Source organism: Cyphomyrmex costatus, unplaced genomic scaffold (assembly GCF_001594065.2).
Source record: "Cyphomyrmex costatus isolate MS0001 unplaced genomic scaffold, Ccosl1.0 scaffold733, whole genome shotgun sequence".
Taxonomy (NCBI): Eukaryota; Metazoa; Arthropoda; class Insecta; order Hymenoptera; family Formicidae; genus Cyphomyrmex; species Cyphomyrmex costatus.
This window is the reverse complement of record NW_017280304.1, coordinates 71,339-99,334: the sequence shown is the minus strand read 5'-3', so window position 1 is coordinate 99,334 and position 27,996 is coordinate 71,339. Positions and strand designations below refer to the sequence as shown.

Genomic DNA, 27,996 nt, shown 5'->3' with positions numbered 1-27,996 from the left:
AAATCAACTCTGTTACAGCGATTTCCAATTCTATATCGATTATAATTATTTATTAAATAAATATGTAAATTTTATTATTAAGTATTGTTTAGGAAAATTGGGATACGCGTTCTTGTAAATATAATCACAAAAATACATTCTGTACATTTATTTATAAAAAGATATGAACTATATAAGAACTAAACATGATATTGCATTACCATTCTATACAACAGTGATTAATATCCCGTACTCTTGCTCATGAGTCTCATGGCACGAGTATACGAATCTCTGGTTTTTTTTTGCTTATCTTATATAAATTAATATGTATACACATACGTTAAAATGGTCTCGTTACTTTTTCCTCTGATTTCGCGACACCTATGGCATAATATTCATTTCAATTTGTCGGTGATTGAATCTAATCGCACAGTACGACGATCTGTTTATAGAGTTTATAATCACTTTGATACAATTCAATTTAAGCCACACATTTCGCCGCATTTACGCAAGTAATTTATATTCACTTGATATATCGAGTTCTTTAGTGTTTCAGAAATTATAAATACGATTGCGTTTAATGTTATAAATTATCAAACAATTATCACCTGCATGATTGCAACTTGTGCATCTTAATCGTCAATTTGCATTCATTACGAACTACCGTTTTATAGTACACCGTCAATAGCATGTAACACACCGTTCGTTGCTGGCACATTATGCGTTACGACATGTGCTTCGTTTACTCGTACTCGTCCTGAAACAATAATGTACATTAATCATTTGAGAGATTATTTATTATTCGATTTATCTTTTTACAATAACACTATTAAAATACGGGTCTTTACTATTCATCGTTTAATTTACTTACCACCGTTTTTGTGAATATGAATTGGCGACTGTGGACGAAGGGTATCTTTTTGAATATAATATCTCATTCCAGCCGTATAAAGAGTCGTGGGAATGACGTGTCGTGAAATTATCGTCTTCGCTGCTTCCGGCCCATCCTCCTCGGTCCAAATTGGGACGCCGTTCTTTGTGGACGTATCGGTGAAAGCAGAATCGGTCGGTGCAAAGATAGTAAACGTCTTCGGCCCTAGAAAAGCATGGCTTTCGTTAAAATACTAAAAAAGGATTCGGGATAATTCATCGAATTTGCATATCAAGAAAAGGCGCACACACAAATTGAGTTCTTTTAAATTAATTTTCGTTTTGATTTTTAATTTACCTGTGAGCGTGTCTTCCAAACCCGACACGTGTAGCATTCTGAGGAACGTAGTGAACCTCCTCTCGCGATCGGCTTGCAGAGTTTGCACCAAATCGCCGACCGGCAGCGGGAACATGACCCTGTCAACGGCGTGGGCAATACCTTGGGGTATCTCAATATCTCGTTTATTGGGCGCGACACGCGCCCCGTTTATCGTCGTTACCTATTTGTAAACAATCCGAAATTAAATGAAGAGAAACGCTCGCGTGACATAGAATCATCGGAACCGTATCTGGTATACATGTATTAAGTATGTTTCTAGAAAACACTATGACGTTTAGAAATAGTAAAAAAAATTTACAATTTTAAAGATCTATAAAAAGAAACATCTAAATAATATTTTTTTACACTACAAATACCTAATTTATTTATTTGGTTTTTTTAATGAGTAAAAAACGTTAGTTTTCTTTAATGTTAAGATAATAAAGTTTTAAAGACATCTAAGATATATCTTTTAGAAACATATGTTATTTAAAATTTTTGTGCGGATGACGGAATCGTCGCTTGAAGCATGTCCATCGAGTGAATGGAAGATTTCTAATATATTCACGAAGGTCAATAAACTGGATCACGCGCGAATGCACATGAACCATATACACTGATTACATTATGAAAATAATATCATACTGACTCACGAGCTATTAATAATTTACACTTTCCGAGCGAACGATGTTCTATCAAACAAAAGAAAAGATTAAATACGACTTAAGAAAAAAAAATTTTAATTTTTTTAAATTAAAATAAAGATAGAAACTTTGAGAGAAAAGGGCACTAAGAGTCAGGCGCAGAGATAACTTTACGCAAATGCTGATTAAACATCTCTTGATCTCGTTTTATTTATGTTGTTACTTTGTCTCTGAAGAAGGCTTAAAAATAAACCGAAACATGTAAGCACATTTTTAGAATAAAGAAGTTTTGTTTGTTATATACTAGCATTTGCGTAAAGTTATCTGCGGCTGACTCCTAGTGCCCTTTTCTCTCAAAGTTTCTATTTGATTTATAAGGAAATTATTTGTTATTTAAAATTATTATATGTGTTAAAATAAAGAAACGTGAGATAAAAATGGACGAAGTTTTTTTTTTATCGAAATTGAAAGAGAGTCTAAAATATAAAATTACTTTTACATCGTTCCATTCGTGATCCTGCATCGCATACTCGTTCACTCGCAATTGCGTTCCTGCGAGACTGACGCCGGTCATCTCGTCCTGCAGAGAATCTATTCTGAAGGCCCCCGGTATAACGTGATGAAGAAGGAGCTGTTGCAAAAGGATTTTCATTAGTATATATCTCTTATTTCACTGACATCAACGTTCTTTACTGGAGAACACTTGTCGTTTTATTTTTCCAAGCTTAGCTAATTTCAAGATTATAGTTTAATTGAGTCTTCATATCTCTCTATAGAGAAGAGCAGTAAATCAATTTAATTACGGTTAGGTAACTGGTATTAGTGAAACGTATCGTTAGGCAGATAAATTATTAATGACGCTTTTAGCACCAATGCGTACCCCACTTAGAAGTCTCGGATTGTCGTGGAACTTCTGCTCAGCTTTCTCTGGTCCTCCCAGCTGCACCAGTAACGTCCTGAAGGCTTTGTCCGTAGGAATGAATATGGTATATGGACCTGACAATTTAATGTCACAAAACAATATAGAGAAATAACTCACTCAGAGCTATCGAATATCATAATTGTTATCGAAATCTTTGTTCCAATATGGAATTGATTTCTTTAAATGAAAATTCGAGACATAATTCTAAATAATTAATAATCGAAAACAAGAGATTTTTGGCATATTAAATTTAAAAAAGCAAATAGGTAATAGTTACATTTCATGTTTATAACTGCATTTTATTTTAAATTTTAATAGACTTGATCTAAAGTTCAATTATTATAAGAGCTTAGAAAGAAGCCTTTTATGTGCCTCGTTGCATTGGCTGCATTCAGCAGAAAAAGCAGCTTTGCAAATGTTACAAGATTCTTTTTAATGTGAATAGTTTATAATTTAGATTCAGTGAGAAACAAGACTAAGTATAATCATATTTTTTCAGACATTTTTACACCTCAATTATGAAGCTATTGTGTAAAAAAGAACGATTTATTAAAATATCTAAAATTTTGAACTACATACTGATCTGAAAATAATTTTGTTAAACTATTAAAATAATTATATGTAGGACGCTCAAGCCACAGTATATATGAGCTCAAGCTTAGAATATCAACATTTTTTTTGGGAAGCATTGTTCATTATACTTGTGTTTCGTATATAATTATTTCAATGATTCAACAAAATTATTTTCTGATCTGGCTACATTTTTCAATATTTCAGTAAAAATTTTTTCTGTGTATTTAATAAGAATTTTACAATAATTGCATAGCTGTTTTTTCTACTAAGCAAAGTCATTAATTCGTATTATTCTCATATGACACGTTAATTGAACGTCAAGAGATAACAATCGTTGCTGTATATATGTATATGTTTCATAGTTTTTGCGATCAGTATCCATAATTACGCTTCATATTCGCCAGACATTCTCTTCCATTACGGGCGTAGCCAGACATAGCACACACGCATGAGTTCATCTATAATCTTCGTCAACGGAAAAACATATATCGTTGGAGAACGTCGTGACGAAGTTGCACAATGTATCGATTGATAATTGAGTCCGCGATCAACAGAAAATGGAATTGTTACTGGGACAGGGATCGCCGTTATAGGAAATATCGCACGCGAGAAAATACGCAGCGGTTTATTTTCTTTCTAACGAGCTGACGTGCGAACGCGGTCAAATAAAATTGTCAGTACGAGTACGTCAAGTAAAATTATCAATATTTTCTTCACGAGATTTGTCTCTCGTCTTGAAATCAATGACGGATCGAATCAAGATACCGCGTTTATCGATTATCCAACGAAAATTAATTGTAACTGAAGGTATGCGTGAAAGGATCGACACACTATATCAATCCGCTACAAAAAGAATCCAGTTCAACTTGAACTGAATTCTTCAGAAATTAAATAAAAAATACACTATCTAAGAAAACAGCTATTATGCAATTTTCACGTAACATTACCGTAACTGTCTAATGCACTTTATATGCATAAAAATACATATCTACTATATTTATACATTATTTACTTGTTTCGAGTATTTTAAAACTTTATATCCGCAAATCTCTATCACAAGTATCAAATTTGTTTAAAATAAATTCTATCCTAGTGTAAGTTTAGTATTTCAATCAAGAGTATTAAATTAAAACTAATTTGATTTTGTTTGTTATATATATCTATGTAGTCATTACTTATAGAACAATAAAATTTTATAATATTCTTTACAGAAAAAATAAATTCTTATTTTAAATACATAATGAGTTTTTTCTTTTAAAAATATGTAATAAATATATTTTTAAAAAAATTATTACCAAGAAAATGTTTTTTATTAAAGATAACTGTTACTTAAAAGAAGAAAAGAAAATTGTGCAATCACGGTTTTTTAAGTAGTAAAATATTTTTACGTTCAGCTCATAAAGCAAGCTCAGTTTCTCGATTTTTCAATGAAAGAAAGTATAGGTAAAGGGCTAAAAAAAATAATGGGATAAAACCAAATCGTATACGCCCATAATTATAACGACTAATGAAATCTCGCGTGTCCTCTTCTGTGAGAGCCCGTGTAATGAGGTACGCGTACTTGCCTTTGTTCTCCGTAAAAGACGGAGAGGCGTCTTGTGTCGAAATGGACAAGCAGTCGTGAGAAAATTTTTCTGACAAACATTGCACGACTAAAGCGAAACGCGAGGTACAAATGGTGGTGGATTGTGCAAAGAGGCACGGGTCTACCTCGCCGCTAACAGGATCATTTGTACAACCGTTTGGACCTCAAGAACATTGACGCAAGTTGTCCCGCCTTGCGATATTGTTGGATAAGACTGCGGCGGTTTTGCGTTGTGTGTTGCGCAGGAAATTCGTAATTCGTTTATTGTAATATTTAACATTTTCACGCGCATAATACTCTTCAAAGTTCGTCTACTGCAAAGCATGTCATTAAATTTTACTAATTCATAATTTTTTTCAAAATTAATAAATAAACGTAATTATATTACCGTAATTCTATATTTTACTGTAACGCTATTTCTATTTTATATATCAATCATTTATTTTTATTTTTGTTTAAATCACATTAACATTACAACGGACTATATTTTAAGAATCAGTTTCCAAGTCATTATTAATACCAGAGAGATCGTACGTAATATAATAATTGCAATTTGTTACTTTGTAAAATGATCATGAAATTTAAAAAGTGAGTCACGTTAAGTTTCTATTAAGAGCATAGATAACAATATATAATTTTTTATTAGTAGTTATACATATAAACTCTATTCTATTATTAATATTTAATAATGCAAAAATTACGAAAAGGTTTAAAAGTTACTAAAATTTTTATTTTTATTTTTATTATAAAATATAGAAAACTGTTTAAAGTCTATGCCTCTCTGCTATTCTTCGAATGACGAATGGACAATAGTTAATTTTAATTAGTTTAAGTTTCGATCCAACTTACCAGTTTCATTCAACACGGTGTCCAATCCCGACTGTCTCAGATACTTCGCCATAGCGTAGAGGCCCTCTCTTTTCAATAATGTAGCTAGATTTTCCTGTAAAGTTTGAGACTTAACGGCTTCCGCCGAGGTCTCTGGGGACGAATGTTTGGAGAAATAGGCGTAAGAATTTGATGTGTGATAAGATGTCGGAGTCGTTGCCGTCGTCGTTACAATTTCGTTCACCGGTGCCATCGTTGGAATGAACTGGCTTCTGGTAGACGACGAGTACTTGGTAGTCACCCTCGGAATGTGATCTGACAGGGTCGTCTTCGTCGGGCTAGGATTCAAAGCGTTGTACACGTGTCCCGTGACGCTGGACGCCGAGGTCACGTATTTGTCAGTCGTGGACACCGAATTCGGCGATACTGTGACGTAAGGAATGTATTCCGTCGTTGACGACTTGCTGAAAATTTTATTTTGTGATTTATATTTACTCTTTTTATTTTGTTAATTCTAGAACCCACACATGTGAGTTTCTCAGACTCAATTGCGTTTGCTTTGTATATATAAAAAGAAAAGAAAAAAAAAGTTTTATTTTATAACTCAAAACAGTATAAAACTTTTTTTATATTTTACAACTTCAATATTTTTCAAAGCTTCAAAAAAAGAGTCTAAAAATATTAATTTGAACCCTGAAGTTACAACCTACCAAAGTTACAAAATGGGTTTTACAGATCCATGGTGTGTTTTCTGAATTTTTCGGAATGTGTTTTAGAGTTAAATATAAATAGATGGAAAATGGAAGAAATAAATTCGAGCTAATTAATGGCAAAAAACCAAAACTAAATTAATTATATTTTAGTAATCAAGGTATAGTGCGCAAAAATGAAATCACTCCAATAATTAGTTTGATAATATAAAAAATCATTTAGTTGGATATAAATTATATGAATGCGAATCATAGCAATAATCACACCTTTCGCTGTATCTGGTCGAGGTAGATCTGACGGTGGTGGGTCTGAAGGTCGCCGCCGTCGTGCTAACGGAGTGAACAGATGATACTGGTGTCCTGGATGTACCAGTGGACACTATTAGATTCGGATCGAGGTTGGATTCGAGGTGTTCTAGCGTGGAAGATTGCGTGGTCGGTCCAAGAGAGCTGGGTGGCAGCTTTAGTTCGCCCTTCTTGATCTTTTCAACGATGGATTCGACGTCACTACCGCTCTCCTTGTCGTTGGCATTACCCTTGACACCTTGCACTTTGTAACTACCGTCTGGCTGCTCCTCCAGCAGGACGAACGTGACCTTCTTCGCTGGTAGATTTTGAATGATCGGTGTTTTACCGACTTCCTCGAGCTTGCCATCGCTTTTCTGTCGGATGACCTCAAAATCGGCACCCGGTGGCAGCACGCCACCCTTCGTCAACTCCTCGAAGAGTGCTTTTGGTGGCTTGATAGTCGTCGAGGACGGCACAGCCGATGTTAAAATGGTGGGACTTCCACTAGGTGAAATGGAAGATAAGCCGTTTGGCGCGTGAATGACCTGAATTTTTTTGCCATTTGGCAATATCAGATCCCTAGTAGTGACATTCCTGACAACGTCATCATCGCCGGACTGAGCTAGAGCGAGTTTGAGTTGCTTCAGCAACAGTTCCCGCTCGGATAGTTGAGAACTCCTGCTTCTACCGCCAGAATTCTGTCTAGCTGTACTAGGTTTTTCGGTCTGATAGATTACTTTAATTTGTGGCTTCGATTTGCCTTGCTGCAACAGTTGACTCTCTTGATCTTGGACCAGGCTGAGCAGGTTTTCTGGTATATCCGTCTCTCGATGAGTATTAGTAATTAAACGTCTGGCTGGTGGAGGTGTAGTAGTGGTTGTAGTAGCCGTTGCAATTGTGCTCGCTGCTGTCGTTGTGTATTTCTTTTGATGGTTAGCAATTGCTTTAAGAAAAAGTTCCGCTTCCGACGGCGTAATACGTCGCGCAGTCGGTGAGGACAGCAGCAACGGCACGGAAGTGGTGCTGACAGCGATCGGAGTTGATATCGTGGTCGGTGGAGATGGTGTAGTGGAGGTGAGCCTCTGAAGTTGCTGAAGCCGTAGCAATTCCTGCTGCCTACGCAATTCCTGTTGCTCGTACAGCAATTGCTGCCGCTGTTTCTGGAGTAACTCCAACTCACGTTGCTTCTCGAGATACTCCTGTAACTGTATTGTGTGCTGATTGCTGAACAGCGGTTGCGACAAGTCTTGTCGAAGATTCTGGAAACCATTCTGATTGTAGTGGTTGTTGTACTGTTGTTGTTGCAGATATTGCTGCCGTTGAAATTGCGGCGATTGTATGCCGCCTTCACCACCGTTCACGAAGTTTGAAGTACCGAGCTGTTGGGCGACCTTTTGTTGTTGTTGTTGCAGAAGCTGCTGCACTTGTTGCTGCTGCTGCTGCAACTGTTGCAATTGTTGCTTCGCTCGATCAACTTTATATTTGGCCAGGGAGGAGAATGGCGTACTGGACTGTGCTTGTTCGAATGTGGGAAAATTTACTCGCGGATTCTTGAAGTCCTGAGTGGGACGTTGCCGATATCGTTGCTGGTGTTGCTGCACATCGCTCAGTATCTGGGCTTGTTGGGAAGCCGAGAGACGAGGTCGCGGATCGTTCACGATGTGGCCCTTCAACCAGATATTTAGCGAATATATTATATTACCCGTTCTTTTCAAAAAGAAAGAAAACATAAAAACGTTTTATGTTATAAGATATAAATGATCTATTTAAAGTTAATAATTATCTCTACTTTTTATGCGAGAAAATTGCGGGTTATCGCCGTGTCTTTCTTCATTTTTAATGTCAACGTTTCGTGAACCGTACCGTTCACTTCATCAGGGCGAGGGTTGCGCTGAGGGTTGCCCTCGCCCTGATGAAGTGAACGGTACAGTTCACGAAACGTTGGCATTAAAAATGAAGAGACACGGCGATAACCCGCAAACCTTCTCGCATAATAATTGAAGAAAATACCTGTGAAAGCCTCAAAAGCGCATCTCTACTTTTTTTTTATTCATATTTTTTTCTTAGAATAATTGATTTTTGTAAAGTTTTTTTTTGGACGTTAAAACGCTGCGGGTTATTGCTCTTTATTTCCGTTGTGCAATATCTTATATATACAATAATTTTTGCAAACATTTGTAGACGCATGAACATGTTAATATAAGATTATATAATACTTCTATGACATTTTTAGTGACATTTATTATCAATTTCAAAAAGAATTAATGACAACACGTTTTTAAAGTCAACTATGACTTATGACAATCAACGTTTTCTTCTAATTATTTTTTAATGTTGTAGCAAGAAGTTTATACGAGATGTTCTAAGATATGACATATATCAACTTTATAAATAGTAACCTTTAGTAAACTTAAAAATATACTATATAGTACTATCACAGACATGGAAGTAAAAATGTGACAGTAAATGCAATAAATCTTTCGTATGTATAGAGAAAGTATGACTTATACGAAGGGTATGAGTGTATGAAATCGTTGTTCATTCGACAGTTTTCATAAATTACCCTAGTTAATTACTTTGCGAATTACGTTTTGCATTTCCACTCTATTAAGAATCTCTGATGGTTAACGTGCTGTATGACGGCAAGATAAAAGATGATAAAAGCGAAAGCAAATCGAATTTATGCAATTGGCGGCAATTCGGTGTATGTCACAAGATTTATAAATTATCATAGATTTATATTTCTATTTGGAAACCAAGTGGAAAATCGATGAGAAGATTTATTCCCGCAATTCAATAAAAGTTGAATTGTGGGAATAAATCTAAACTAGAATAAACTATAAACTTGTCGTTTATTTACCTTTACGAATATTTAATTTAAATTAACACATCAGTACACAATATATATTATTTTTTATTTTTTAGATAAGTGATCTTTTAAATAGTATTCCTTTAGTTTTTATTTCACTTTTTATGTTGAGCATAGTAGAGAATGCATTAAAATATAATTAAAAAATTCTTTATATAAAATGATTATATTTTGTGATTAATTATATTATAATTATATATTGATATAATTATACATATAATTTATATGAGATACGACAAAAGTTCGGTTTGAGGCCAATATTATTCTTTATGAGAAGAGCCTAGATCTATTATAGTGCCATTTATATATGATTCCACAAAATCGACGATGTCATTATAAAAAATGTAGTTTAACTTAATCCTCAAATTAAATAACAATTAATGATTCGTAGAGCAAAAGAGAATTCGTATTATAATAAAAAAAAGTTCGAATTAGCGCTTTAACATAATATATTTTATTTTATATTATATTATATTATTATATATTATATATTAAAAAATGTATGTTTAATATGCAGGGTGTTTCAAATTTATTGACAACAATCAATAACGTTTCCAAAGAGTTTTAAATTGATAATTTTTTACGATTATAGTTTGCGCTGTAACAAACTAAAAAGATTTTGCTTTTCTGCAATTATATACTGTATATCGCTATTCCTGCTTATTGATTCCATTATCATCGCTTTTATTATTGCGATATTAATACTGCGTACGATGCGCTCTCAAATTCATTGTTGCTTTTATTGTGCGCGAGAAAGACGTGAATAATTAACGTGGCCGTAATTAAGAGGGGCATTGTTCGATCTTCCTTTCTCCTGGGTGCCTTCTGCCGTCGTCGAGCCCGCTGTGAGACAAGTCTTCTCGCGTCCTCTCGTAGAAAGTACGACCTACTGCAGTTTCCATTTCGCACACATAACGACTTACATATCATGTTCGAGTGGAGATCGACGTGTGTACTGGTTCTTTATATAACAACACAGCCCTGCGGCTAATATCCGCGTTTTGCATGATTACGCGTCTTCTCACACGCGGTTCACAGCTGTCGCATTTTTACAAGACGTTTCACAATATTATTATTCAGTGGGGAAACCGTTGAAATTTTTTTTCTATAACTTTACGAGACAGTATTTGAACGTTATACTTCCTGTATTTTACGGTGAAACTGTCGTCCAATGTTGAAAACAAAATACAATGTTTCTTAGAAATTTTTATTATTACTTGTAGACGAGATAGTCGGTTAAAATAGTAGTTTAAATAGTGAAAAATAAAATGATGCAAATGACTCGTTCGCCGGGAATTTCAATGTGTGTCAACAATGTTCCGCTTCGTGTTCCAGGTCAATTATACGTATTCGATTTCATTGACATTGACATTAACGTTAAGGAATCTGTCTAATAAACGTTCACTGTTATTACGTCGTAATTCTTCATGTCAATATTAAATAACGAATTTGTATTATCATCATTCTTATTAAATAAATAATCTACCTAATTTTTCTATGTCATTTTTTTCTTTAAAACTTTTTCTATTATCAGAAGTGGCAATAAGAAGTTGATCCAAAATCTGTATAATTAATAAATTAGCGAATGCATAATACCCACAAAAAAATTAACATCAGAATATCACTTTACTTTTCATATTTGTATCAAAATTTTTCTATTGATATGGTTTTTAATAAATCATGTCTGGTATGCTAAATAGTTTTAATTGGATTAGCAAGTGCAAGGTGATTGATACTGGATTTTCAATATCACAGTTTTACTTGTTTAATGTCATGCGGCGTAACGAAATAATTTCTCATAGACGCACGCAAGGAACAGTCTAAAATTATTCGCAACTGTATTTCATGAGTTTTACGTCTTTCTCACATACCTAACCACCTATCTCAAGTTTTTAGCTGATGATCACAAACTGATCGATTAAGAGCAATTAGGAATTGCATATTTCTCTCTCACAGCAGACACTGTGACACTTTGTTAAGTATCACGAGCTGCGATGTAACGATAACGCGTCTGTTTCAAACTTTCTATCTTTAGCACGTGCGAATGGAAATAATAAATCCTATATGTGTTTTGTAAGCGACCACTTAAAAAGTAGCAACCTTCGAGTGTTGATCGTCGTTTGCTAAGCGATCGGATTAAGTTGCGCATCGATAAGTTACACAGATTCCTAACGCATAATTACACTTTCCGCAACAACGTTGCAGCTTGAAGTGCGGCAATATCTCGGAGCAAGCGTTAATAAGATCTAACCGGATGTTTAAATGTCATGAAAGAGTCGTAAATGATAAAAAATAATGTTAGATTGTGAAATCGTAACATATATAAAAATAGTTATATATAGTTTGCTAGGCAGCAACAGACGTTACAAATGTTTGAAATTTGATAAAAATTTATATAAATATATTGCAGATTTATAATAAAATTTAATTCCTAAAAGATTTTAATTAATTTTATATGAATTCATTTCGCTTTTTAATTTACAAATTTTCAATTTTATTTATAATTTTTTAATCAATCTTCATACTTTAACGGACGAGAATTGCAAACATGTTTCGCGGGAAATGCGCACGTTCCAAACTGCGGTACAAAGAATTTTTTAAAGTCTTTTCTGGAAAATTAGAGCCCGTCATAGCCGCGAAAATGAGTTATCTGGTAATTTGCGCGATTGCCTCGAGAAATGGTCTGCTTCTGTCAGAGGATAATTGAGGCCTAGAAAGCGACGGAGTTCAGAGAAACTTTGAAGCACTGTAACAGGAATGACGGAGCTGTCCTGTTCGACGATTCATCACGCGTGTTTAGATTTTGTGGAAATTCGGCTCGGATTAAACTGGAAATCGTGTCAAGTTGGCAATTCATTAAGTGAAGCCTTGATACAAAAAAAGGTGTAAATGTTAAAGATAAAAAGAATTCAAGATATTCGTAAAAAAATATTTTTTGCGGGGACAAACTTGATTAAAAATAAATACAGTATACATTTAATGTCTGTTACATAAAAATAAAAATTTTAAGGATAATTAAAGGACACAATTTTTTTTGTCTCCAAATATGAAGCAACGTTAATTTCTTCAAACTCCTACATGCTAAACTCCTACATTTCAAAGATGCTCGAGCATCTCGAAAACAGGTCGTTGCTAAGAGTCTTTCACGAAGGGGACGAATGCAATCGCCGTAATGCCTCGCAGCCCACAGTTAATCATACTCTGTTACACACACGGACTATTAACAAATATATAAAAAATGTGAAGTGGAGCGAACAGTCAGACACGTGAATAAATGCCTTTCAATATGCTCTACCTACGCGTGGATAAATAAATGTTACAGAACCGTTAGTACAAGTTTTGATAGGCATGAAATAATCGTTATCACGTATCGCTTATCGAAAAATATCATCGCTGGAATTATAACAATTTCCGCGTCCGATTAGACTGAGCTCTGACCAGTGCGGTTCGTGAAAGACAATCCTCTCACTTTCGTATCGTAAGTCGACCGCAATTCGTAGCCGGTCACTATTACCTGGCTGTCAAGAATCATCCGGTAAACAGAAAGGACGATTAATGTATATCAGTGTAAATCTTGGAATATTATAAATACAAAATTTCCAAAATTTAGCAGCTAAATTTTTCTGAAAGAGCTTTTCCAGCTTCTCGATTGTCAATGTTTAATGAAATTTATGTTAAAGTAGTTATTATTCAATTAGATAAAACAATTGTAATTACTTAATTAAATAAAAATTTGCTACAGCTGTGTTCACTTGTAATTACTAAAATTTCTCTTTCGTCGCAATGAAACAAAAAGAAACTCTTAATATAAAATATAAAATAATTCCAAGCCTTGCCATTAAACCTGTTCACTTTTCTATATGTAATTCGCAGAAGAAATTTACCACAGCGGGGGAAGAGTAGAATAAGTCATTAAAAACATATATAACGCCACAGAATCCTCTTACTTGCTATATGCTGAGGCGATTATCGTTTCTCCTAACGGTCCAAAGATCAAGGAATGGATCGAGGACGTTTATAATGCCCAGAAGGAGCTAAGAAACCGCACACTTGGGTTAAACGTTCTCCCTTTTTTTTTCTCTTCCGCTTGTGGGAAACTCGCGGCCACTGGACCGCGCTTGGCTTTTACGACGATCGTGCGCCGCTTAATTGCGCGAGTAGATACTGATTATGTATAGCCAGACACGGCGTGAGATCATACGTGCATTTCTAACTTATATGCCGTATCTAGCGTATCTCTCGATGCAAATTTATATTCCGTTCTCATTCGTTAAAGTACGAAGATCGATCATAACGATTCGACTAAAAATTGTAAATAAAATAATAAAAAATTTGGCAATTAAAAAAGCAAGATAGGTTCAAATTAAATTAGTTCAGCAAATTATACCTTTTAATTTTTTTAAAGAAATTTATGACTGTTTTTATATTACTATATGTAAGATTTTTAATCTTGATTTTTATTTTATTTTCAATAATACACAGGAAGGTTTTGTTGCAATATCTAAAAATTTAGTTATAGATACAAATCTGTGAAAATGATTTTGTTGAACTATCAAAATATTTATGTAAAATTCTTAAGCCGATTGCTACACATGAAAATGTTGTTTGAAACATTATCATTATACTTGTATTTCCTACATCATTATTTTCGATTTAACATATAAACTTGCTTAAAATATATACTTTCTTTAGAGAACAAGATATAAGTTCCTTACAAGTATTATTATTTCGTCCAGTTTTTTCTGTAAAGTTGTTCAAGCGCGCGCGTGAACAAATTTAGCGAAAATCAAGACGTTGTAAGTATAGATAATATTAGATCTTACCGCACTACTCTTATTTTATACTCATGATTGCATAATTTGTTGGCATGCACGATCAAACGTGTGCATTCACTAACTGACGTGCAGTGCCGCATACTAGACTTGTGCAACAAGTGTTCCTTCACTTTTTGAACCGAAAGAATGTTTCCTCATAAAGAGGATCCTTTCGGCGATCACGTTAATAACAGACAAATTTTCGTAATATCTTCGACCAACAAAAATATTACACATTATATAACTGAAATTATATTTAGCATTTATGAAACTAATTATAATGGTTGTAATATATATTATCGACAAAGTTTCCTTTTATATCGCTGACTTGCATTAATTGAGTGAGAATAGTTGCCGGAAATTAATGTACTTTCTGACTAAAGTAAGGCAACGTTACGCGCCAATAGAACCTTATTTACTTTATAATACCCCAAGATAAACTTTAAGAATGACTTTTAGCCAATAAACTGCATCACCTTATCCAGTTAAGAATCAATAGTGCTTTCATATCCTGCTCCGGAAGGCGCTGCCTTGGAGCTATAAGTGTTAGCTTTCCGCATGAAACAAATCCAATTCCGCAGTAACATTCCTACTTTCATTTAGATGTGTTTCACACGTCCTTTGTGAATACCCAGCAATGGTGTATTGAATTGCATTGTCAGACTGTGTTTGAAGAACTAACAATCGTGGCAACAATAAAAAGATATAATTAAAGTTTAATCAGATAAAATATATTTATACTTGAAATCTTCACTCGTGTTTTTTCTCAAAATTTTAAAATATTTTCACAGCATGACATTCAATGGTCGTGGTCTAATTCACAACGCTCGCAATACTTATGGGCATTACTTTTTTTTATTTAACATTTAATCAACAACAACGAGAAGTAAAGATAAAATAATTCTTAAATGTTGTAAGCGTGAATTGGTGGACGCCAATATCCTTGTGTAACTTTAATGGAACGTATTCAAAATGTTTTTCTTGCAACTAATTTATGAAGGAAACAATAACAACTCGCTTTATTTAGCATGCACAAATAAAAAATACTTTTTGTTTGGGTTAAAACCGGCTCTTGTTAAAATATTTATGTTGACTGTTTAACATATTCGAGTGTTAATTTAATATAATGTATTAATTGTGTTATTTGAATATTTTGTATTAAATCGATATTCAACGTTTTTATAAACACAATTCAAAAGTAAGTTGACAAGTAACATAAATTTTATGTATTTTAAAATGTAAATTCTAATAATAAGATAAATGAATAAAATATGTTAATTTAATATATTATAGATATTAACTTTTTACTGAAGAATTATGCTACTGTAATTTGCTGATAAATTGTGTCAATTACATTTTTGTAAAAATTTTTTCATAATATATATTTATGTTACTTCCTAACATATTCATTTTGTGTTAAATTAACATAAAAATTTAGATAAATTATTTAGGACACATGAAATATGTTAAAAACAAAAACTTCGACTGTTAACACACTCAAAGAAGACTTCTTAAGTTAAAACAGACGCAATAAAATTCCGATTATTTTACAAACGTTAAGAAATTTCTTCGCGATCCTTCAGTTTAATCGGTAGATGAAAATTTCTCTCGTAACAACAAGCGGCGTGTCCTCTTAGCGAGGAGGATCGACAAGAGAAATTTCACCCCGAGGTCATTCGGAATTCACACTTTCCGTTTCACCGTTATTACCAGATGCCAACATGGTGCAATTTTTATGCGGGGGAGAACAAATCGGAAGCGATTCCCAAGGTGGTATCGCGCACGAACGAGAAGAAAAGAAGAATCGCATGGTGGAAATTGTTCGATTGAAACCAGAAATGTTTCGTCTGGAAAATTTTGCACGCGAGGAGCCACGCTTTCGAAACTTGTAACAGACTTCCTGTGACTCTTTTATTACCGCTGGATCATTAAGTATGATTGAATGCACCTGCGATACATTTCCTATGTAATTAATAAATTCTGTACGGTAAGCTTACTGAAGTAACGCTGAAGTTACATTGTGAGTTATATCATTAGAAGTACATCATTTTAATGAATTTTATGAATTATAAAAAATCTTTAATTTAATTAAATATATCTAGTTCAGATAATTTATAGAATTTCACTTTTTAAGTAAAGAAATATCGCGTAAAAATGGCGTAAAATTGGAATGCAAGAATAAATTTGATGTGTATAATAAATAGATTCTGTCACGTCATTAAATATGTATACATATGTATATCAACACTAGAACTATCATCAGAACAGGTTTTTTTCTTTGCGGAAGTTATTTTCGTAGCGACATACGAGTTGTGCAGTAAAAGTGGATAAGAGGAGAGAAAAAACAAGACAGAAAGAAGTTTAACCTTCGCTTCGTGTTCATCGAGGAGAAATTGATTAATGAGACAATCGGGACGAGAAGTATCGCCTCGTGTCTCCATTTACAGGAAGTCCGAAACATTCCAATTCCGCATCTTATTTAAATTTCGAGAAAGCTCATCGATGAATGAAGAATCATAGTCATTTTTGGAACAAAAATTGTAACTTTACCATGAAACAGAAAAAACTTCCGATTGAATATTCTCGTAATCATCTTCGTCAATTTTTAACTCAGGTAATAGGAAGACAAGAGAAAGTGCGATTAAAAACGTAATAAAAAAAGGGCACGTATTATTTCAAAACTGCTGAAAGAGATGTCGGAAAAAAAGATGCAATATTACAGCTGAAACTTTCTTACATCGAAGAAAATTATGTTGTATTAACAACATTAGCCAATAACAGAAAATAATGTTAACATACAATGATAAAATAATGTTATAATTTAATGAAATATTATATAAACATATAACACAGATCTAAAAATAATTTGGTTGGACATCAAAATAATTATGTGTAAAATTCAAGCGTAATAAAAACAATGTTGCAATTAATATTCTACTAATCAGCTTAAAGTGTTCTACATAATTATTTTGATAGTTCAACAAAATTATTTTCAGATTTATATCTAATAAAACTATTTTTTCCATACGATCATATAAATAATCTTATAAAAGTACTTTTTTTGTTAAATGTGCAGCCAATAAATAAACAAGATTATTTTTAATTAAATTGCTGTTGATTATGCTGTTAATTGAACATCCATTTATCGCGTCTTATTGTAAAATTGATCGATGAACACTTTCCGATACAGATATCGTGTTCTGTTACTCGGCGTGTTACCCGTCACGCTCTCTTCGATCGCTCGTAATTTATCTTAAGCAGTATTTGATCGTCTATTCCTGTTATTAACGTTTGATCAATTACAACATTAATGATCGAGCAACTTCGTCGTGCCGGAGTCCGGAAAGTGAAACGATGCGGTAATAACTCTGATAGTTCTCCCTCGAGAGATTGACACGAGCGAGATTCCTCGAGGCTCACCGGAGAAAAGGCAAGAAATTAATTGCACAAAAATGATAGTCTACACGATAGGAGAACATTCTTTGCAGCAGCGTCTTTCTCGTAAACTCCGTGATGAACTGTTGCGATAAAATTAATTATAACATGCGAGACGGATTTCTCGGTGTCGACGTAGGCGAGCGTTCAGGCTGCTTTTACAAAGGAAACGCTCGATAATTCCGATTGTAAAATATAATAAATATCTCCGAGAGTATATACCGTCCACACATTACTGTAAATGGTTGTTTCGTTGCGGCAATTTAGTTCTGAAGGAGTAATCTGGACGTTTGCGTAAGATCGTGGAGATGGGCTCGCGTGTAAGATCCGTCCGGTGCTACGTGTCGAAATCACAGTGGACTGCTCTCGCAGCGGGATATTTCGTTAAATAGCATTTGCGCAAAATAAAATAGATCGCTCGTTGGCCAATTGACTCAGGATAATTTGTCCGTACCGTTACGATTACTATTCGCAAAGATTATATTGCGCGAAAATTGGTTTTAGTGAGGTGAACGATTCGTGGAGATTAGAAACACGTATCGGTGTGTTTGCAGTTAATTATCTGCAATTATACTCGATTACTCGATTGCACCACTTAATCGAGTTGGGAGCAGTACGACTGTGCAATTACATCGATTACGAGGTACACCGAGGCCTAATTATTTCATTATAACGAGATAATGTTTTCAAAATTTGCGAAATTATCGCGTTTTATGAATGGAAAAAATCGCTTGAATGCGTATGTAAATCTTCTCAACTTGGAAACTTTCTTCTCAGAGCAATCTGCAATCTTTAATTAGACTTCTTTCCTACTCTAGCTGTTATAGCTTCACTTTTACCGAGATAACATTAGGCAAAGTAGACAAGCAAGAACTGTATGAAAAAACATTCTCGTAGAAATCATCCACTGATGAACTAGTTGATTAAAAGACTGTTGACAGGCTTCCGTTATCGTCTAAAACTGTATTATAAAACTGTATGAGCACAAATATTTATCTTGTTAGTAAATATTTTATTACCAATAATGCAAACTAGGATTTCTTTTAATTCTTAATTTTTTAATCTTTTCGAAATAAAAGCTTTAAACTTTGTGAAATTGAAATTTATAATAAAATATTTAATATAATAAATTTCACATTGAAAAGAAGCACTTAGATTTTTTTAATATTTAAAAAGCTTATGATATTTATTACGTTAAACAGGTGCAAGATTTCCCACAGAAATCGATTCTTCGTTTATAAAAGAGCTTATTAATATTGATAATCTATTTGTGTTGTGTTGTTATGGACAATATTTGGTGAGTTTTTTAACAGCTAGACGTGTTTTATGGAATGCTTCATAGTCTCATTCTTTTTTTTCTTCTCTCCTATCAGAACATGGTAAAACACAGTTTTAATCGGTCGTTCAATCGTTTGTTCAACTAATGCCCATTTCCATCAATGCAGATTAACTTTAATCTCGGTTCAATTTGCTCTTCGTCTTTTTCTAATTCTAAAAATTAGAAAAAGATTAACAGTAAGTTGAACCGAGATTAAAGTTAATCTGCATTGGTTGAAACAGGCATAAGACGATTTTATTTGGTCTAAAATGTCCATCACAATCATTTTATATCGATAGTGCGTTTTATAATATAAGATAGATTTTTTGTAAGATTATTTGAGCATCCGAAGAGGGCTGAATCATACAACCGAAAGATGTAATGCGTGCATTATATAATGTAATGTCAATTTGTCGACATATTAAAGTAAAATTTATAATTAGAATGTAGCTCATCTCTTTATTTAAAGCTTTGACAAATTATTTGATTCTTATTAGTCCTTTATATTACACAACTGACAATTTTATATTAAGAGTCCTTGTATTTAAATTATTATTTTTATTAATATCTTCATGATATTTTTATAATCAGATTTAATTAAGTGCTTTTATGGGCAATTTCTTTTATCATCTATAAATATCTTGACGCAACTTTTTGTACTTTACGATCTCGTCATTGTTATGTTACATCAATTTAATCGTGTCGTTAATTGCTTTCATAATATTCGATGCTTAGATATTTCTTACATATATACAATGTACACCTACGGAGAACTTAAAGCCAGCCTTTCTTCCGCATTTATGTTATCGAGATCTCATCGCGCGATCACAATAGCCTAATTGAACAACAATAGTGCAATACGATTTAGTTGATATAATCGATGATTATTCCACGATGCGCGCGTTCATGTGTCGTGTATAATTAATTTCATTAGAATGAATAATACGCTTTCACAACGAGATAGTCGCTGATACTAATTTCCTTCCGATACACGCTTCACAGTTCGTTCCGCTGTACGCAGAACATTCACGAGATTCCTGATTAATACTAGATTGCGTAATTTCCTCGCCCAAGAAATTAATTACACCTGTTCCGTTAGCCTTTTCCTACAAAATAACGAAATTTTACCTATGTTGTCACGTATCCGCTCCCGTTATTCACGCGTAGGTACATTTCTGGAGAAAGTAAGAGAGCACGTAGCATCCTTCACCTTCACCCATTGTCCTGTATATTTACCTCGATCTCACCTCGTATCGCTTGGTAAGATTCATAGTGCAAAGATCCGATGTTTCTCCATCTATCGATCTATCCGAAGACGAGTTAATGTTCCGTGACATGAAAGTGAATTATTAATAATAAAGTTAGGTATTTAAGAAAGAAGAATGAAGAATATTTTACGAGGGTTATCCAGAAAATAAGTTTTGATGGCCTATTAGAAAAAAATAAATACTTACGATTTTTTTTTTTATGAAAAACATCTAAAAATTTAACTAAATGAAGTAAAAATTTCAAACATGATGAACAATGTTGTAAGAAGTTTTGACATTATATAGCATTCTATTTTGAGAGTTTTACATAATTGTTTTAATGACTCGACAAAATTATTTTCTTGAACGATGCACGCTTGATACAATGCATAAACACGTCGCGTATATAGACAGGAACTTTCTAATATGAGAATAACGAGGAAATGTTCATCTTTATCAGAGAAGATATATTCTTGACTGAATAAATAGTTAGATTTAATATTTCAAACAACGCGATATACGTATAAAATTATTTTCGGATTCATATCTATCTAAATTTTTAGATGCTTTAGCAGAACTGTTTTTTCATAAAATTTTTGCTTGTTATTGAGATAATATATTTTAATTATCTTTTAAGTAAAATAATTTTAAAAAAATAATTTTATTCTTTGTTAATAAATTACTAATTAACGTTTACTTTCTAAAAATAAGATTTTTTTAAAAGATATCTCTCTCCCGTACGAGTTTTTTCACTCATTGTACACAATTTCCCAGAGTTGTATATGTTTTGAAATAATACTTAAGTATGTACTTTATACGATATCTCAGCATGGAATATTTTAAGAAAAGCGCGTCTTTCACACAATACGTATTGTATTAATAAGGAAAATTTTTTATTCTCTGAATTTAATCTAGATACGCTCTAAATAAATTATTCCTTATCAGGGGAAAGAAATATAAGAAGAGCATTGCGCAGCAGCCAGCACAGTTTCAACGACGAAGGAAAATCGCTTTAGCAAGCGTACCAGGTCACACGACTCAACGACTACGATCTAAAGACGATTTCTAACGCGTGCCAGAAAATCATTATAACACGACGATACATATGCTCGCATTTGTGTCTGTAATTACGCGCGCGTAAAATTGTGCCCCTTAATTTTGCTCAATATTTATCTCATGGAACGGGCCCGGTGTGATGTTGCGTGAATTGCTTCACGTTCATGCGAAAGATTATGAGTAAATCGAAGTGGAACGGTGAAAACCGTACGCCTCTTATGTAAATTGCGGAAAAGCCGCGTCGAACGTTAACGCTCTTTATTGATTATCGTTAACTGGTCACGGAGTATACGTCTAAAGGGCGACATATTTTATGTGATTGCATAAAAAAGATTATCTTTGTACTCATCACTTTATAATATATCTGCAGATACTCTCTCTTATTGATTTTAGAAATATCTCTAGATCTTATAGATATATGTTCTTCTTTTTAATTATAAGATATCTGAGACGAATGAGGCTCACCTAGTTTATATCGTTTTTTAAAAGTTTTATTTATAAAAATACTAAAATTTATGAAGAATAAAATCTGTACTTCACTCACTCACGAAAATAGAGTATATATTCTATATACAGAATATCTATAAATACAAAATTGTTTTGAACTTCAACCGTTTTTTAACATTAGGTCTTATTACACATGCACATAAATAAGGACCAAGTAAAAAATAAATTATATAAATAATAACAATAAAAGCAAATGTTATCTTTCCAGATCAATTTAAAAAATGATTAGTAATTAAAAGAAAATTACTTAGAACTTATTCTACTCTTAAACATCACAATTATCTAATTTTGTCTATAACAATCTTTTAATCATTGATAATTTCTAGCAATTTGAATGCAATTTTAGCTTCTTCAAAGTTAACAGTGTTGAAACTTGTTATCCTTTGACGTAAGTCCTATATAAATATTGTAACAATAATCACATAAATGATCCTTATTTAGTAAAAGAATTTATGATTTCTAAAAAGATATACTTATCTTAAAAAATCGATTTATTTGTAATTTTTTCTTAGCTAGGAAATTGAATAATATTATATGATAATTATAAAATAACATATATAATACTTGGTGAACAAATTATTTTAAAAATAAATCATATACACAAGTTTTGGTTGCATTAAACAAACGTATTATTGAAGTTATTTTTAATTCCCTTTTTATCTACTCTTCCTATGACATATTTTTTAAACATGTATTCTATAGACGCAAAGTGCGTTTCTAATAATAAATTTAAAAGTAGGTTTTATTCAATACTAGCCCTTATTCGACCTACATCTGATTGCACTAACGTTACTTGATAAGGCTTAAAACTCTCATTTTCTTTCTTTAAAGCCAAGAGAAATGGAGTGATAGAGAGACTTTTAAATCTCGCAAGTTGAAGTAACGTTGTTGCAATAGAGTTTTAGATACTTTATTATTTTATAGAAAGATTATTTTATATATATTAAATATATACAAATAATATGTAATAAAATAAATTATTTTATCATATGTTATTTATATAATAATAGGTTATTTTAATATTTAAATTTCAATAATGATAGCAAAAACGAGTTGATGCAAAATGTTACGCGAGAGTTATCATTATGCTACTTATACAAAACGCACCGCGCTATTCTGAATATCAAATGTAAATATCTAATCAGTTATATCTAATCAGTTATATCTTCTCTGATAAAGATGAATATTCCCTCGTTATTCGTATATTAGAAAGTTCCTGTCTATACGCAACGTGTTTATGCATTGTACCCAGCGTACATCGTTCAAAAAGCTTCCGGAAGAGGAGACGCTCGAACCGGAAGCTACTTCAATTGGATGTCCTCGTATTTCCTTTTACACGCGCACGAGATACTTTTCATACTGTACATGGAAACTTGAATGTTTTCTCAGTAGTCTAAGTGAAAGGTCTCGCGATCGGATACGTTCCACACGGTTTGGATCCATACGCATCCACTCTCGATATACAATTAGTGACAATTACTTTTCAAAAGTAACCTTTCTCCATTTAGATTACCCGCATTATATAATATAAAGAGAGATTATTTACAAAATATTATTTATTTTCATTAATAAAGCTATCACACGTGTTGGCTATCAAAAGATTTTTTTTCAAAGAAAAAGAATAAATAATCTTTTATTTATAGAGAAACTGAAAATATTTAAATGCTAAGATCTTTTTTTTTTTTTAAGAAAGACCAACACTTTTACACGTTTATCATAAATTTAATAGGCGACAATTATTGTCTAAGAGAGAGAGAGAGAGAGAAAATTGGCACTTCAAGATTTATTCTTCAATATTATGGTGTTCGTTTTTAAGTTATGAATTTTTCATTAGCATGAGAGACTTCATAAATTTTGTATACATTCTTGATTCATGCGGGGAATCGATTTCAGAGAGAAACCTAGCAATTAGAATATGCTGAGAAGGATATACGGAATGGATAATATGGTCCAGATGTAAAATACGTAGAGCGGAAGCGTAAAAGAAGATATGAGAAAGAGAAAGATGGCATAGAAAATGAGAGGGGGGGGGGGTCAAGAGTCACTCTGTTAGTGGGTGAGCACTCATGCGGTTCTACTTTCGTGCAGCCTCTGTTGTTTTACGATCTTGCGCTTCAGAGTTCTTTTCGTAACGTACTGAACGGTCCGATCTAAGAGAAAGAATATTCAAATTGACAACACGAACAGGTATCTTTCTCTTTCTGTGAAAGCATGCACTAAACAGAAGTAGGTTAAATATAAAATATTACGATGATATACAGAAAATTTGATGACAATATATTTCACAATCATCAGTCACTGAATTGTCAATTTTACAAAATAGCTATAATATTTATCAAGCGTTAATTAATTGCATATTTATTATGTGTTAATTAATTTGTATATAATTAATTTATTTTTCATATGCCATAGTTAATATTATCATGTCATTATTATAATTTGCATACTTTGTCTGTATTTTATGAGAATTATTATTTTTTATATATTTTCCGTAATTAAGGTATATTTATTAATATTACATATAATGCCAATTTAATTTTAGACAAATACTTTGTATTTTTCTGAAAGTGCAGATCTCTCTCTCTCTCTCTTTCTGCGTGGTTTTGTTAAATATAGTGTACAAAAATTCATTAAATATATTCATTTAAATTACTTTTCTATTAAAAAGATTGGAACATTTAATATATATTAACTTCAAAGAAAGAGAAAATAATTAATATTTTGCGCTAATTTTGCTTTAACTTAAGAGCATATATGTATTATTTTATCATATGTTATGATAAAAATTAAAGCAAAGGTTTTATTTCCATACGTTTGTAAATGCTTGAATAAATTAATTTGTTACATAGTTGAATTATCAGATCTATAAACCAATGCTGTGTAAAATGGATTAATTAAACACATAAATTATATCGCTTTCTAGGCAATGCTCGTTTCCTGCGCCTTCTATTTCAATTAGATACGTCGTGAAGAGTATTTGATGAACAGACGCGAGCGTGAGATGCGAATATAATATAGATTCCATATTTGTCTTTATGAGAGAAGACGAATGGAGAGCGTAATTAACGCAAAGCGCGAGTCTTTTTTTTTTCTTTATTACGCACAGTTACTGTCTCGCTAGTGAAATTTTATTGCGATCGTTGAAATAGATAGCCAGAGGATTCACGATGCAATGGGCGCACTAGCAACGGCCTGATTACGTCAGGCTCAGCAATTTCATTAAATCTGCATACTCGTCTGCGCTCGCGAGTAATCTACGTGCCCGAAGCGGTACATTAAATCGAGTCCTAGAGAAATTTCGAAATAAATCCAATCAAACGTCAAAGGATTCATTGCGGAAACGAGAGTAAGATTGATGGTGAATCTCTGAAATCATCTGAACACGAAGCTTCAATTTGAGTAAAATAACTTTTCCATTACTGTTAAATTCGCGGTTTGATTGAGTATTCAATCTTTTCTGATCAAGTAAACGGATATGTTAATAACGAAGTTAAGTATGTTCTTGATTAACGTAAGTGATCGCTTAAATCATATTTTTAGAGAATAATTTATATTATTACTAAAAACTTAATAACCACATTCATCTTTATAACTTTATATTATTTTTTATTGTGCTATTAATGTTACATTTATCTGTTTTATTGTTTAAATTAATTCAATATTTTTTCTAATTGAGTAAACGGATATGAAACGAATAACAAATGTTAGGTATATACCTGATTAATAATCAGGTAACTGATCGCTTATAATCATATTTCTAAAGAATAATCTGCATTATTATTAAAAATGTAATATCTGTTTATCTTTATATTTTATATTATCTTTTTATTATATTTTTAATGTTATTTATCTTTTATTATTTATAATAGTTCAGAGATTATCGCGCACAATCCTTTTGGACAACAGGAGTAAAACCAACTTTTTACAAGAGTGCAGCTTTATGACTTTTTCACGAATAAAATTTTCATGGCGATAAAGAATAATGAAGCAATTACTTTCGCCACAGAGCGTTCTGTGGTTTATACAATTCATTTGGATGTAAGTACTGTTTCAGCGATAATTGCAGGTGCATTTAAATTTTTATTCGCGCTTATAGGATTTTATCACCATGGATTGCTGCTTTCAAAATGAGTAAGGAAACTGATCTTATCACCGAGCGATTTTTGAGCCGAGACACGCGAATTAATGAGATGCTAAGAATAACTTCCATTTGAGAATGTTATTCTCAATTGCTTTGTGACTAACTGAAATGCAAAGAATTTCGTAAACATTTTATTTTTTCCGTACACAGAAAGAACGAGTTTGCTGAAGTATTTAAAACTTTAGCTAGATGTGTACAGATCTAAAAATAATTGGAATATCCAAATAATTATAGAAATCTCGATCATAAGGGGCAAAAAATTTCGACGTTCTAGTATAATAATCGGTTTGAGCGTCCTACATTATTATTTTGATAGTCCAATAAAATTATTTTTAGACTTGTATTTAGCTATTTTAGACATTTTAGCAAAACCGTCTTTTCCGTGTAAACATTTTATTATTTTTATTTATTTATTTTTAAATCAATATGAATGAATGGCACATTATTATACCGATGGAACGAAACTGAATTAAGATTAAACGCGTGAGAAATCACATTTATAACACCGCTTTTAGCCAAACATTAATCCATGACACTTGCGACGAATTTCGCATCGTTATACTTCCATTACGCAAATATTTTGCCGGACGATCGAAGAAAGTTTTTTGATGTGAGAGAAAGTTGCGCGATAAAGTTAATTAAGGAAAATGAAAGTAATTTGTTGAAAATTGTCGCTCGATATTTCTACAAATTTAAATAAAATAAAATTAGAAAACGCGAAGGAATCATGAAATTCTAGAACTTTGATCGAATCATTTTCGTATTTGAATAATATTAAATGTATTTTCATAATTTAATGTTTTTATATGATAGTAAAATATATACACAAAATGAATTATTGCTTCCTTACTCACCTGTTGAAGATGGGGCAAGTCAGCACCATTTAAAATTGCTGGATCGGCCTCAGCTGCCACAAGGATGTCTCCCCGCAGTATCAATGCGGTCCACAAAAAGCACAAGAAGTATCTCTGCCTCATCACGGAAGGATAAACTCTGTTCCCGGCTTTAAATCGACGTCCACACTACGATGAAGCACCTGTTGTATCCTTCTATCAAATTTCACCACCGGTACATCAGAAAATCCTCTCTTGCCTAATTTACAGTTGCTCTCTTGGCAGCCTTTCTTAGTCGACAATCCTTATAAATAAAGATGAATTCTGCCTTCCCCTTAAAAAATTTCTCTCGTGTGATCAGACGCAAGGTATCCCTATTGTTTTTGACGTTTGTTCTTTGCTTTCTTGATCTTATCGGTGTTCTCGCTTGATCACGCGGACAAGCGTTTCTCGTGTCCAGGAGGTATCAGGCATTGAATTCAGAGTGGCGTCTTCCTTTCTTTCTTTCTCTCTGTGTCTAGAAAGAAACGAGATCAGGAAGTGGCTGAGCCGATACGCTAGTTACCAGTTGCGGGACCTAACGAGTTCGCGCGTTGACGGGGACAAGTTCGGGACTGTTGGAGATCGGAAAACGTCCGAGAGTTTTACTTCTCTGCGATGCGGGAAGAGTTCTCGCGGTCCGTCAAGTGGGAGACAGCCACCAGGTAGGCTGGTGAACGTCAACAAAGAAGGAACCCACTTCTTTTCTTCATATTTTCTTATAATGGGGTAGGGTGAAGGACCGTATTATGTCTTGGCAATGTCCACGTTGCTGTTAATTAAAATTCATTTAAATGCCTTTTAAAATACAAAAATTATATATTATGTTAGTTAAATTTGGATGAAACGTTTTGCTTGTTTGTTGTTGTAATGGCTATTTAAAAATAAAAGACTCCAAAAATCATTAAAATTAAAAAGTTTATATAGTCTATATAGTTTATCATCAAATCTTATCCTGC

The 27,996-nt window shown here is 32.9% G+C and overlaps 1 protein-coding gene across 2 annotated transcripts; it reads right to left on the bottom strand.

Annotated features, from left to right (window-relative positions):
• Positions 1-145: 145 nt before the first annotated feature.
• On the bottom strand, positions 146-27,794 carry LOC108780763 (histone-lysine N-methyltransferase 2D). Of its 2 annotated transcripts, none has more exons than XM_018548573.1 (8): positions 27,020-27,794; positions 6,758-8,445; positions 5,802-6,244; positions 2,753-2,868; positions 2,366-2,503; positions 1,208-1,409; positions 851-1,075; positions 146-736 (listed from the first exon to the last, which is right to left on the bottom strand). In XM_018548573.1, exons 1-8 carry the CDS (start codon positions 27,140-27,142, stop codon positions 648-650), a joined length of 3,024 nt encoding a protein of 1,007 aa, XP_018404075.1. In that variant the 5' UTR covers positions 27,143-27,794; the 3' UTR covers positions 146-647. The 2 variants fall into 2 exon arrangements, with proteins under 2 accessions (XP_018404075.1, XP_018404076.1); XM_018548574.1 differs by having other exon boundaries at positions 2,372-2,503.
• Between the last annotated feature and the right edge of the window lie 202 nt (positions 27,795-27,996).